This window comes from Polistes dominula, unplaced genomic scaffold, assembly GCF_049000335.1.
Source record: "Polistes dominula isolate Pdom_NZ unplaced genomic scaffold, Pdom_raw_medaka contig_80, whole genome shotgun sequence".
NCBI classification, from domain to species: Eukaryota; Metazoa; Arthropoda; class Insecta; order Hymenoptera; family Vespidae; genus Polistes; species Polistes dominula.
The window spans coordinates 699,674-715,189 of NW_028301111.1; the positions used below are offsets into that span (position 1 = coordinate 699,674).

Consider the following 15,516-nt stretch of genomic DNA (forward strand, 5'->3'; position numbering starts at 1 on the left):
ATTATTAGAAAAAAATTAAAAACGAATGAAAATACAATTTAGTATTGTAAAAATATTTATAATGTTTAAAACAATGGTACTGTAAAACTAATTGGTATGTTTTTAATCTAAACAAAATTAAAATGTCAAAGATGCATTTCCATTTTTGTTGATCAAAAAATTAAAAATTCGATGAAATCATAGAAAATAAAAAGAAAAATTTATACAAAGCTGAAACAGTCATTAGAATTAAGAATAGAGTATATAAAATAATTTGAAAATATTTGAAATAATTTTAATTGAAAATATTATATAAAACAAAATTTGTTCCAAGAACAGTTCATCAAACTTTCATGTGTACTGACTTCTGTCTGATAATCTTTTGAACGCTTAATTTAATCGTCAAAACATAAGACACCATTTTTATAGAGCACTTAATTTCCTACAAAAATTTGTATTGTGCACTTTTTAATAGTCATTTATTGTCCAGTTATAAAATTCACAAAAAAAAAATGAAATTTGTCTGAAAATAATCAAACGTAAATCTTCAATATCATTCAAATGGTGAGGTTTATGAAAAAAATATAAGATACCTTTTTTGTAGAGCATTAAATTTCCTACAAAATTCGTCTAGAACATTTTTCTGTACAATCAATAAATAATGAGGTATGAATTTTATTCTATTGGACTGAGAGTTATAAAATTCATAAACAAAAATGAAATTTGTCTGAAAATAATCAAACATAAATCTTTAATATCATTCAAATGGTGAGGTTTATGGAAAAAATATAAGATACCTTTTTTGTAGAGCATTAAATTTCCTACAAAATTCGTCTAAATCATTTTTCTGTACAATCAATAAATAATAAAGGTATGAATTTTATTCTATTGGACTGAGAGTTATAAAATTCATAAACAAAAATGAAATTTGTCTGAAAATAATCAAACTTAAATCTTCAATATCATTCAAATGGTAAGGTTTATGAAAAAAATATAAGATACCTTTTTTTGTAGAGCATTAAATTTCCTACAAAATTCATTTAGAACATTTTTCTCTACAATCAATAAATAATGCGGTATGAATTTTAATCTATTGGACTGAAAAAAAAAAAAAAACAGCGAGGCGGTATGGTTTTAAGTTACTGATTTAAATGAATAATAGATAATTAAATGTTAACGAAGTGCTTCTTAAAAAAAATATAGTTAAAATAATAAACAATAAGTGTTAAAGATAGAAAATAATAGAAAAGTAAGGGCAAATAAATAGAAAAACGTACCGATGTAAATGGATATAAAATGGCACGTGGCCATGAATTATAACTGTAAACACAATTTTAACCACAAAATTATTCTCCAGTTTTGGGATCTTTGGCAGGGGCGTGGGGCATAACAATTCAACCTATCTACTTTAATTTTGAATTTAGCCACCAGATAGCGTATTCAAATGCTAGAGATCCCACGTGGCGTAGCAATTCGACCTATCTACTCTAATTTTGAATTTAGCCACCAGATAGCGTATTCAAGTGCTAGAAATCCCAATAAATGTCAATAATTATTAATAGAATTGAAACAATAATTAACTAATTTAATTTTTTCCCCTAAATAATTCCTATTATCCCTAAATATCCCTATCTATAACAAAATACTCGAAAATTAATTGAATTTAAAATTTGATTAAATACTTTTTTCTCATTTTTATTTCTTGATAATTTTCAATTAATATTAGTACGCATAAATGTTAATAATAATTAACAGAAATATTAAAATAATTAATTTATACAATTTTTTTCTCCTAAATAATTTCTATGATCGTTTTAATGTAACCAACGAAGTAATAAAAAAAAATGAATGTACTTAAAAATTTAAGGTTAGAATTTTTGTTCTTCTTTCTTTTCTCATAATTTTTAATTAATAATTTTTCTAATAAATAATATTTATAAAACATTCATAATAATTGATAGAAATGTTATAATAATTAAACATTTGACCAAATCGTTGGTTGTACGTACAAAGTTAGAAAGAGAGTTGCTATGCAAAATAATAGTCACGAGGTGCACGAGTTAGTATATATGTATATATATGTATATATGTGTGTGTGTACGTGAACGCATCATTAGCGAGAGACTATCATTAGCCGACAAGGCCGAGACCAGGGCCGTCTCAATCGTCTATTAGTACCCACCGAACTATCTCACATCATTTCACACGTTTAACTATAGCTATTTTTTTATTAAAAAAAAAAAAAGAAACAAAAAAGAAATAAAAATATACAAAAGTACAACAGAGCATAGAAATTTTCTTCCACTTTGAAAAAAAAATTGTATTTATTGTTTAAAAATAGAAAAATAGTTGAATGGAAGAGTAACTTAAAACAAACTTTAAAAAAAATGAGAATTTGATTGATGTTTCCTATTTTTATTTATTTATAAAATTATTATAAAATGTTAAAAATTTTTTTTGGTTATTTTTGTTGTCGTTGATGTCTGTTCTGAAGTTTTTTATTTTTTTTTTATTTTATACGACCTTGTATCTGTTACAAAGTTTCTTCGAATATTAATGTCATTGATTGCATCGATGATTATGCATATTTAGAAGAGAAAAAAAAATTGAAAAACAACAAAAAAAAAAAAAAAAGGAAAAGAAAAAACTTTTACGAGTCAGTCTGCTATTATTTTTATTTTTTTTTATTTTATTCTTCTTCTTCTTCTGTTCGTTTGAACGAAAGAAAAAAAAAAACGAAACTCTTGAATGCTATGTAAATATTATTTAAACAAAATATATATGTATATAAACGAAAAAAAAAAACATGGAATTCGTGAACATGATACTGAAATAGATATATGACATTACAATTGTAAGTTGAAATTTCTAAAAATAAATTTATTATAGGTTAGGTTATTTATAAATATGTTAATATGAAATTTTACGATGTTTTTTTACGTTAAGTATTAAATGCACGGCTCGTTCGTGTGAAATAACAATTTTTTTTTCTCTTTCTTCTCTCTTTTTTTACCACTAATATTATATACAATGTGTCCGAGTTGAAAAAGTTTTCAGCTTGACATAGAAACCTTGTTCTTTTTTTTTTTTCAATTCAATATTATATTTTGAATATGAAAATTGTGAATGTGAATTGTAAGGATGAAGATTTGTGAATGAAAGTGAAATTTTGTATGAAAAGATTTATAAAAATGTTTATAAAAATAATAAAAATATCTTTTATTTTATTTTTTTTTATCCAGTCAAACTGAACATTAAATTTTGAATATGAAAATTGTGAATGTGAATTGTAAAGATGAAGATTTTTGAATTAAAGTTAAATTTTGTATGAAAAGGTTTATAAAAATGTTTATAAAAATAGAAAAATAATTTTTATTGTATTTTATTTTTTTTTCTTATTCATTCAAACTTAACATTAAATTTGGAATATGGTAATCGTGAATGTGAATTGTGAAAATGAAAATTGGTGAATAAAATGAAAAGAGTGAGAGTAATTACTTAAAGAAAAAAGTGAAAGAAAAAATGTTGATAAAATAATTTATAAAAAAATAAAAATATCTTTTATTTTATTCTTGTAGTTTCAGTTAAAATAAATATTTATATTTTCGATACTTTGTTTAAAAATTTGTTAATGAAAGTATAATCTTTCTAAAAAAAAAAAAACGGTTTATAAAAATAATAATAATAATATCTTTTTTTTTATTATAATATTAATTTTGTATAAAATTAGACAAAAATTATAAATTTAAAAAAATATCTTTTTTCATTTATAAATTCTATTTAATTTTTTAACTTAAATAAATAATACGTTTATTTATAAATTTAGACAAATATTATTATTAATTATTAAATATTAAAATATAAATATATAAAACAAAATATTATTATATATATATATATTAAATAGAAGAAAACGAGAACTTGTGTTTTCATCACAGTATGGCCGTTAACAATATATATTAAATATTAAATATTGTTTAATAATATAATTATATTAATTAAATATTATAATATCTTTAGTTTATCTTATTTTATGTTTTTTTTTTCCAGTCAAAGCCAATATTATATTTTCGATAGTGCTTTTGAAAATTTGTAAATAATAGTATATTGTTTATAAAAAGATTTATAAGACAATTAATTTATTTTATTTTATTTTTTCTAGTTAAATCCAATATTATATTTTCTATAGTTTGTTTGATAATTTGTTTATCAAAGTATAATCCTTATAAAAAAAAGAAATCTATAAAAACAGAAAAATATCTTCGATTTTATTTTGCTTTTTTTTTTTTTCATTACAAAAAGTAAGGAAGAGTTGTACGTGTTGTTGTAAAAAGTGGTCTATTTATCTTTTCTGTTTATTATTTTTTACAAATGACATGAAATAAATATTTAAAAAAGCGCGCTTTAGTGTAAATATTATAATAATATGTGTATAGTAAAATGATCAAATAAAAAAAATAAAATAAAATTATTCCAAAAATGACACGTAAAAATCGACGTAGAAATTTTCCTATGACAAAATATACAAAATTTGCCTAAGATTTGTAATAATTTAAATTTCTTATGTGTTAGTGTAAATATAATATAATATAATATGTATATATATATATACAGTGTCACGATCATTCAGGAATTTTTCTTAGCATCGTAAATTAAAATTTGGTACATTTTCTTCGACGATTAACTGTAAAAAAAGAAAAGATAAAAAAGATAAGAAATAAGATTAATAATCTTCTAATTATATTAACAATATCTTATAAATAAATAAATAAATAAATAAATAAATATATATATATATATATATATATATATATATATATATATATATATAATAACATATAATATTAATTAATTTTGAAGTGTTAAAGATAAACAAAACGATGATAAATTAATAAAAAAAAAATAAAATAAAAAGAAAATGACAAAAAATATTCTGCAGTGTTAACAAATCAAAATGAATCATTAAATAAATTTTTTTTTTCTCGACAAGTGTACAAGTACACGTTTTTACTTATGTGTATAAGTAATTGCAAATAATATATATATATATTTATTTATTTATTTATTTGGTTTTTATTTTTCTATCGATGTGTATTCTTAACTTATCTTATCTCGAGGAAGAAAATGAAATAAGAAATTCTGATTTATCGATTACTTTGTTGAATTTCTATAGGTAGACAAGTTTAGTTTCAATGCGAATAATATTGATAACGATTACAATATATCTTTTATCGTATTATTACATGTATATACAGTAACACAAATTTTCAATAAATTCGTATAATTTCGATCGAACATTGAAGATTATTTCAAAATTTCTATTATCAATTCTAATGAAAAAATTCGATAGTTACGTATTTACGTCACTGCAGCAAAATTTCGCTATATAATTTTTATAATAATTAATGATAATAATCTTTAATAATAATTAAATAAATAAATAAGTAAATAAAAATACTTACCAAAAAATAGAAAAATGGAAAAAGAAAATAAACAATCCAGGATGAAACAAACAATCCTCTCGTAGTTTTGCTCCAAAAAAAAAGAAAATTTAGATAAAAAAAAATAGAAAATCGATAAAAAAAATCGTCTTGATCAATACATATCAGTGATCGGTGGATTGATCGATTGTGGATCACGTATAGAACCATCTGGATCGGTTAAACTTGATCTATCGCTTAATGTTTCGTTTCTCGAGTTATTATCGTCGTCCCTGTTATTATTAGTTTTCGATTGTTTCTGAGCCATTTCATCCATTTCCAAAATTTCTGATGTACCACATCTTCTACCCGAACGCCTCTTCCTTCTCCTTCTACTTCTACTTCTACTTCTCCTTCTACCACTTCTACCTCTCCTTCTGCGATGACTTCTTCTTCTGCACATACTTCTTCTTCTTCGAGATGATCTACTCTTCCTTCGTCTTCCTCTTCTTCTTCCGGATCTTCGACTATAAACAAACAACAATGATTATTATTATTATTATTATTATTATTATTAATATTACCAGGTGTACCGGAAAGTCATTACCGGTTTTTTTTTAACAGATGTTAACATTAACAGAAATTCATTTAATATTCAAATATAATCCTTTCAAATATTTCAAAATAGAAGATACAATTATGAAAGTAGTTTAACAAAGTGAAATATTAAAAGAAAATAAATGTATCACTTATTTCACACCACATTATTTTAAACTAAATTAATTCAACGTAATTTTCATGATATTGTCAAAAATGAACCATTAAATATTGATTGTTATTTGAACATTATATGAAATTCATTTAATATTCAAATATAATCCTTTCAAATATTTCAAAATAAAAGATACAATTATGGAAGTAGTCTAACAAAGTGAAATATTAAAAGAAAATTAATTTATCACTTATTTCACATCACATTATTTTAAAATTTAATTAAATATGATATTGAAATAACAAATAGCTATCTAACGTGTCATTTTTCATAATTTCATAAAGATTATATTGAATTAATTTAGTATTCAAACATAACCTTTTTAAATATTTAAAAACAAAAGATATAATTGTGCCTATAATTATGAAAATAGTTTAACAATAATTCAAAATTAAAAACAACCATTTGTTTATTAATTAGTTCACATCACATTATTTTCAACTAAATTAATTCAATATAATATTTATGATATTATGAAAAATGATTCATTAGTTAAATCTTTGTTATTTTAACATTATATAAAAATTCATTAAGTATTCAAATATAATCTTTTCAAATATTTCAACATAAAAGACACTATTTTAAATATTAAAAGAAAATAAATTAATCAGTTATTTCATACACAGCATTATTTTAAACTAAATTCATTCAATGTAATTGTCAAAAGTGAACCAATTAATACTGACTGTTATTTTAATATTATACATAATTTATTATAGTGTTAAAATTATTTATTCAATTAAATATTCTCTAAATAAGAAATATAATTATGAAAGCAGTCTAACAATACATCAAAATTAAAAGGAACTGAATTCATCAGTTATTTCATATCACATTATTTTAAACTAAATGAATTAAATATAATTTTCACGATATTGTTAAAAAATGAACCATTAAACAGTGTTTGTTATTTCAACATTATATAGAATTTATTTGCTATTCAAATGTAATCTTTTAAATATCTCGAAACAAGAGGTAATATGATTTAAACCAGTTTCATAATATTGATCACAATTAACCGTTTATATTTCAATCAAATTTGAAATCATATTAAAAATACTCTTAATGTGCACATTAACTAGCCAATCTCCAGATTAACTGATGTGGTTCATTTTATCTAGATAATTTACACATTAACAGTTAAAGGGTATCATTAAAAAAGTTGTCCCAGTTGTAGAAATATTTTTACGTCAAACAACGATAAAACAATCCCTTGGTATCCTGGGCATGGTTTTCAGAAAATGTGACTACAAATCTAAATCTACCACAAATAGATATACTCATTGTAAAAAAACCAATTTGTTACGTGATTCAAAGTTGTCACCGATCTTTAGATTTGCCCTAAATAAGGAAAGCATAAATTTGATCATACGTTTTTGTCAAAAAAAAAAAAAAAAAAAAATCATTTCCATAATCGTAATAATTATTTTTAAAACCGTTATCATTCTTTCTATTATAGTTTTTTTTTGTTTAATCGATCGACGATCGATTCTATCAAATTTAATTTTGTTCGATTCGTTCGATCGTATTAAATTGGTTCTTTGAATATCGAAATATAAATAAATAACGTTATGTTAATTTAAATCGTAGATAATACGTTGCTGTTGTTACAGCAAAAGATTTTGATTTTCACTTTAACGCGTACCTAAGTAGATAATGTGCAGATGATCTAAGATAATTTGAGAAATGAAACAATGTTCGATCACCTTAGTTAATCTACACGTTATCTAGATAATCTGTAGAATAATTGATTGCTGTAAGATGTATATTAATTTATGAATTTTATTAATTAATAAAAATTGTAATACCTCATGCATCTGCTACGTCCTCTTCGTCTTCTCGATGAACGATGTCTCTTGCATCCTCGAGATCGTCTTCTTCTTGGTCGACATTTTAATTCATTAATGTCGTGCTTGTCCATTGGTTGTTTTCGAAGAAAATCTTGAGCGCAGGTGTAATATCCTCTGTGTGTTGAAACAAATTTTTCTTTATTCTATTGCAAATCAATTTTATTAATTGTTTTATTGTCTTCTTTTTTTAAGTTTCATCTTCCGTGTTTATTTTTTTGTTGTTGCTCTTTAAATTATTTGAATTTAAAAAAAAAAGACGATTTTATCTTCGTAATAATATAAAGATGATTATCATCATATCAATTAAAAATTCTTCATATCTGTTCTGTGTTTAAGTAATTTATTGCAGAATTAAGTTTTAATAAATCTTTGTGATTTGTGTAATTAAAAACAATCGATTATGTTTGTACAAGTCTAATAAAAAGATTATAATTTTTAAATCTTTTTTTACATTTTATAATAGAAAATAATTTAGAGAACAATTCAACCTAAATAAAGTTTTGGATTGAACAAAGTTAATTGGTCAAATTAGGTTAACTATTAGTTCATATCGAATCAAGAAATGTTATATTATTTGAACCGATAACGTTATCAGACATTGCGATAAGCAAACTTATTTTTTTTCTTTCATTATCTCACTCATTCTCTCATTCATCTTAGTAATTTTTCATGGTGGTATAATGCATTACAAAATTTATGATATTATTATATATAGATATGTAATTATAAATTATGTATTATTATTATATATATTTTTATTAATATTTTAATTCCTTATTTATCATATATTATAAATAATTATATATATTAATAATTTAATATATTAATATAATAACTATAGATTAATAATATTAATTTATTTTATTTTAATATATTAATTTATTATATTATTATATTATTAATAAATTAATAATATTAATTATTTTATTTTTATATATTAATTTACAATTATTGTATTAATATTAAATTATTAATAATTAGTTTATTATTATTATATTATTAATAAATTAATAAATTAATAATATTAATAATTTATTATATATATATATATATATATATATATATATATATATATATATATATATTATAATAACTATATATATTAGAATATATTATAATAAATAATATAATAAATATTATTATAAATATTATAATAACTAATATATTATATACTATATTATAATATATTTTAAAATATATTATATTAACTCAATTATATATATAAAATTTTAATATATAAATAATATATAATATAGGTATATATTATATTTTATTTTCATATATATATATATATATATATACATATAATTTAAGAGAAAAATCAATGATATGAAACAGTATATATATGTTAAAAAAAAAAAATTAAAAAAAAAATATAAATAGATAATATATAAATAATAATATAAATTAATTGATAAATAAAATCATTTCATACCCTTTAGATTTTTGTAGAATTCCATAAGAAACACCACGTTTGAGGGCAAGTTTAATTTGTTTTTTAATTTCGGAACTTGGTACATCATATTCCTTGGTTATGTAATTACTAATTTCACGTGGACTTAAACCTTGTGCATCCTGTAGACGACGAATCGCGTTAACTACGAGTGCCTCAAATTTTGGTGTCTTTTTCTTTCCCATGATGGATGGATGGAAGGATGGATGGATGGATGGATGTTTGTTGATCTTTCGATGTGACGATTTTTTAATCGATTACTTTTTTTCTTTCTTCCTTTTTTTTTTATTGGAATTTTTTTTTTTTTTTACTTTTTTATCAATTCATTCGTATTACGTAAAAAAAAAAAAAAAAAAAAAAAAAAATAAACTTTTGTTAACTTGGAAGTTTATTTTCTTTTTCTTTCTTTTTTGTTGAAAGTTTTCTTTTTGTTATTTAATTCGTTCGTAAACTTTCTTCCGAGAGGATTGATTTATTGTGTAAATAAATAAATAAATAATTATCTTCAAATTATACGTTTGTATAGGACATTCGTACGAAATATGATTTCACTTTATTGGATTATGTTGTTAATAAATATTTGTTTTTTAATTTTTATTTCTATTTCTATTTCTATTTGAATTTTATTTTTTTTTTTTTTATTTTTTCTCAATTAATTTTTAAATATTTACTATTAAATTTGTCAAATTAACGATCTGTTAAAAATATATTTGTATTATCGGTTCAAGATTACGGCTAATTTTAACTATTAAACATTTTCAAATAACATAACTACGGTATCCTAACAACGATCGTCATAATAATAATAGTTTTTTTTTTTTTTAATTTTTTTTTTTTTCTATCTACGATATTTCCTATCAGTTGTTTCAAATGTACGATTTTCATAGAGATATTACAGATAGATTAGACAAACCATAGGCGGTTGTGTAAATGCAAATGTCTCTGCATGAATCTAGCAGCAAAAATCGAAAAGGTTGATGTTGTCTCTCTCTAAATCATGCGGTACACATATATATATATATTAGGGTGGGTCAAAAAAATGACTTATTTTTTGTTTTACAAGTGACACGGAAAAATGGGTTGCGTCAGACACCTTAAAAAAATTCTCACCAAATATGAGCTCTTCATTTTAATAGGAAGATCCTCCGCATCGCAATTTTTTATTTTTTTCTCAGTCCAATAGAATAAAATTCATACCTCATTATTTATTGATTGTACAGAAAAATGTTTTAGACAAATTTTGTAGGAAATTTAATGCTCTACAAAAAAGGTATCTTATATTTTTTTCGTAAACCTTACCATTTCAATGATATTGAAGATTTATGTTTGATTATTTTCAGACAAATTTTATTTTTGTTTATGAATTTTATAACTCTCAGTCCAATAGAATAAAATTCATACCTCATTATTTATTGATTGTACGGAAAAATGTTTTAGACAAATTTTGTAGAAAATTTAATGCTCTACAAAAAAGGTATCTTATATTTTTTTCGTAAACCTTACCATTTCAATGATATTGAAGATTTAAGTTTGATTATTTTCAGACAAATTTCATTTTTGTTTATGAATTTTATAACTCTCAGTCCAATAGAATAAAATTCATACCTCATTATTTATTGATTGTACAGAAAAATGTTTTAGACAAATTTTGTAAAAAATTTAATGCTCTACAAAAAAGGTATCTTAAATTTTTTTCGTAAACCTTACCATTTCAATGATATTGAAGATTTAAGTTTGATTATTTGAAGACAAATTTTATTTTTGTTTATGAATTTTATAACTCTCAGTCCAATAGAATAAAATTCATACCTCATTATTTATTGATTGTACAGAAAAATGTTTTAGACAAATTTTGTAGAAAATTTAATGCTCTACAAAAAAGGTATCTTATATTTTTTTCGTAAACCTTACCATTTGAATGATATTGAAGATTTAAGTTTGATTATTTGAAGACAAATTTCATTTTTGTTTATGTATTTTATAACTCGACAATAGATGACTATTAAAAAATGCACAATACATCTTAAATTCTATTATTTAGGTAATTAATTTCGGCTATGCACATGCGCAACGTTTGAAAAATCATATAAGCAAAATTAAATAAAAGAATTGTCATAGAGGACAACGTGTTAGTCTGAAGGTGAATTTCGAAAGAAACGGTTCATGGAACGTGTATTCCATGCTTTTATACTTTTTAACAACAATAGACCTTCGCATTGATTAATTAACAATTATTATAATATTTTAATACACTCTACTGATATTACAGCAAAATTTTACATTCGAAGTTCTCATTACGTACAAACGATAAAACAATTACGTTAGAATGAAATAAATACTAAAATCTGAACATTATAATCTTAAATTCTAATTATTACAAATAATATTCTCATTACACACATGCGTAACATTCGCAAAGTCATATAAACAACATTCAATAAAAGAATTTTGATAATTGACAACGTGTGTCAGTCTGAAGTTGAATTTCCAAGGGGAAGGTTCATAAATCATATATTCCGTCCTTTTTAACAACAATAAACAACCTTTGTATTATTTAAATAACTATTATTTTAATATTCTAATGCATTCTACTTAGTATTTATCAATTAACAATTATTATAATATTCTAATGCAATTTATTGATATTACAGCAAAATTTTATATTTGAAGTTTTCATTAGGTACTAACAATAAAACAATTACGTCAGAATCAAATAAATACTAAAATCTGAACATTATAATCTTAAATTCTATTTATTACAAATAATATTCTCATTAAACACATGCGCAACATTCGCAAAGTCATATAAACAACATTTAATAAAAGAATTTTGATAATTGACAACGTGTGTCAGTCGGAAGTTGAATTTCCAAGGGGAAGGTTCATAAATCATATATTCCGTCCTTTTTAACAACAATAAACAACCTTCGTATTAATTAATTAACTATTATTTTAATATTCTAATAATACATTCTACTTATATTACAGAACAATTTAACCTTTAAATTTTTCATTTGCACACGCCAATTTATCAACCTTTCTCGATACATTGAAAAATAATAAAGTAATTAAATTTGTAAACTTCAATTAATTTATAACATATAAACAATTTATCTCGATTATATTTACTTTAAAATTATTGTATTATTTATATTAAATTTAAATCAATTTATTACAACTTCCAAGCTGAATTTAACTCATTTCTAAAAAAAAAAAAACTAAATATATTTAAAATCGTATAACATATTTCACTTCTAATAAAAGCTAATAATAATAATTCAACATTAACTTAAAATTTTTATCATACGATTCATATGTATTATTAAAATCATTGTTCGAATGTTTATCCTATTAATTTATTAATTAAATTATTTTTTGTGGTACTTACGCAGCAAAAATTCCGCTAATGCGCCAATAAAGAGCAATCTTGTTGTTCGCACACAACAACCTTGTTGTTTGCACATAGCAACCGTCAGGGTTTCGTCAGAGTTGCGTCAGGTTTTCGTCATTTTTTAGTGCTACGAAAATGCGTATTTGGAAATTGCCAAAAACAGAACAAGATGCGAGACATCATTTGGAATCTTATTTATCAAAGTTCATATGGCGACAGCATCAGGTGAAAAAAAATAGAGACTGTTTTGAATCTATGTTAAATTCTTTATCGGCCCCATTTTCCACCAAAATCCGATTGACTACTTTTTATAAATAAAATGTTTCGAATTTTCAAAGTGTTTCGATTTTAAATAAAGTTTTTTATTCTATGATTTGTCGCAACAATTTTACGGTGTAGATTGGCGCATTAGCGGAATTTTGCTGCATTGGCGTTAAATACGTAAATACCATTTTTGTTGTCAATCTTTTTCGATACGTTGAAATCAAACGATTTATAAGTTATATTAAAATTATTGTTCAAATGTTTATCCTATTAATTTATTAATTAAATTATTTTTTGTGGTACTTACGTATTAACGCCACTGCAACAAAAATTCTGCTAATGCGCCAATAAAGAGCAATCTTGTTGTTCGCACACAACAACCTTGTTGTTTGCACACAGCAACCGTCAGGGTTTCGTCAGGGTTTCGTCAGGGTTTTGGCGACAGCATGAGGTGAAAGAAAATAGAGAATGTTTTGAATCTATCTTAAATTCTATATCGGCCCCATTTTCCACCAAAATTCGATTAACTACTTTTTATAAATAAAATGTTGCGAATTTTCAAAGTGTTTCGATTTTAAATAAAGTTTTTTATTCTATGATTTGTCCCAACAATTTTACGGTTTGCCGTAACAATTTACGGTTTATACGGTCGCAACAAGTTTTACGGCGCATTAGCGGAATTTTGCTGCATTAGCGTTTAATACGTAAATACTTTTTTTGTTGTCAATCTTTTTCGATACATTGAAATCAAACGATTTATAAGTTATATTAAAATTATTGTTTGAATACTTATCGTATTAATTTAATAATTACATTATTTTCTTCTGTTGTCAACTATTCTCGATGATTCATTGGTTCGATCATTACCGACGGGGTTTCTAAAAGGGAAATGGTCAAACGTGGGATAAGTTTTCTAATAATAGTTAGTATAGTACGTTGCGACCTTAATGCTACGCTTCTACCAAACCCCCCTCTCTCTCTCTCTCTCTTTCTCTCTCTTTCTCTCTCTTTCTCTCTTACTCTTTCTTTTTGATTATCTCTGTCTTTGTCTTACGTTAGTAGCAGAGCTTCGTGCAGAAATAAAACAGCACCGAATGACACCAGGAGAACGTCAGACCTTTGGACTGTGACGTCATGAACATCTCTCTCTTTCTCTCTTTCTCTTTCTCTTTCTCTTTCTGTTTTGCTCTTTTCGTGGTTTAGTAAATATAGAGAAGTAGTTCTTCTTCCGACTATTTCTCTCTCTTTTCATCTTTACTACCCTCAATCACCCACACACACACTCTCTCTCTCTCTCTCTCTCTCTATCTGTTTCTTTCTTTTTATTTATTCATAAATCGATCAGAATCGATCTAATCGTTTATTTTCTTTCACATACCATTGGAACATGTTTCTTTTTAAATTTATTTTGTTAAAGTTTGTGTATTGTTCATACAGAAAGATTAATATATATATAGAATTAAATAAATATAATATAAATTAGTATAATTTAATATTTCAAGAAGAAGGAAATGAAATTGTTTGTGAATAATTGGTTAAAATATTTTCTTTGAAAATTTTTCTTGCAAATAGAAAAAAAAGAAGATGAATATATATTATAAATTAAATAAATATAATAAAGTAATATAAGTTTGATATCTCAATTAAAAAATGAAATTATTTTAGAATTATTAGTTAAAACAATTTCTTTTAAAATTTATGTTGTATAAATATCAACAGATGAATATATATTATAAATATATAGAACTTAAAATATGCTAGGGGTGCCCCGCCACGCGTTGCTGTGGCTTATAATCAGTCCGATACACACGTCTTTAAGTCAACGAATTACCTTATACCGCCATCTGTTAGAATCTTATCGAACTAACAGAGATAGTCATGACTCTTTGTTAATAAACAAATAATTCGCGATTAATAAAATAATCTTGCGATTATAAATTGAGATATAAACTATTCTATCTTTTAAGTTGAATGAAACTGCACACAGTGTGCAAAATTTGATTAAAATTGGTTCAGTAGTTTAGGAGTCTATTGCGGACAAACAACGTGACACGTAATTTATATATATTAAGATAAATAAAACATAAGAGAAGGAAATTTGTTAAAGCATATTTTATTAAAATTTGTTTTTGTTAATACAGAAAGATAGATACATTATTATTGTATCGAAATAATTAAATAAAATTAAAAGATATAATTTAATATAGAAATTTGATAAAATACTAGAATATTAGTAAAAAAAACATTTTTATTGTAAATATATAAAGATATATGTGTTATTATTGCATAGGATTAATAATGTATAATAAAAAGATATATTACTTTAATATACATATATAATAAATTAAGAATGTAAGAAATTAGAATTGTTTCAAAAATACTAATTG

The 15,516-nt window shown here is 23.0% G+C and overlaps 2 protein-coding genes across 2 annotated transcripts in view; one reads left to right on the top strand and one right to left on the bottom strand.

The window, feature by feature from the left end:
- The window catches only part of LOC107072744 (uncharacterized), a 303,985-nt gene that overhangs the window by 226,681 nt on the left and 61,788 nt on the right, over positions 1-15,516 (top strand).
- LOC149031121 (uncharacterized) lies at positions 5,296-9,707 on the bottom strand. Its single transcript, XM_089176646.1, has 3 exons — positions 9,457-9,707; positions 7,980-8,135; positions 5,296-5,926 (listed from the first exon to the last, which is right to left on the bottom strand). The coding sequence occupies exons 1-3, from the start codon at positions 9,657-9,659 to the stop codon at positions 5,575-5,577; spliced, it is 711 nt and encodes a 236-aa protein (XP_089032772.1). The 5' UTR covers positions 9,660-9,707; the 3' UTR covers positions 5,296-5,574.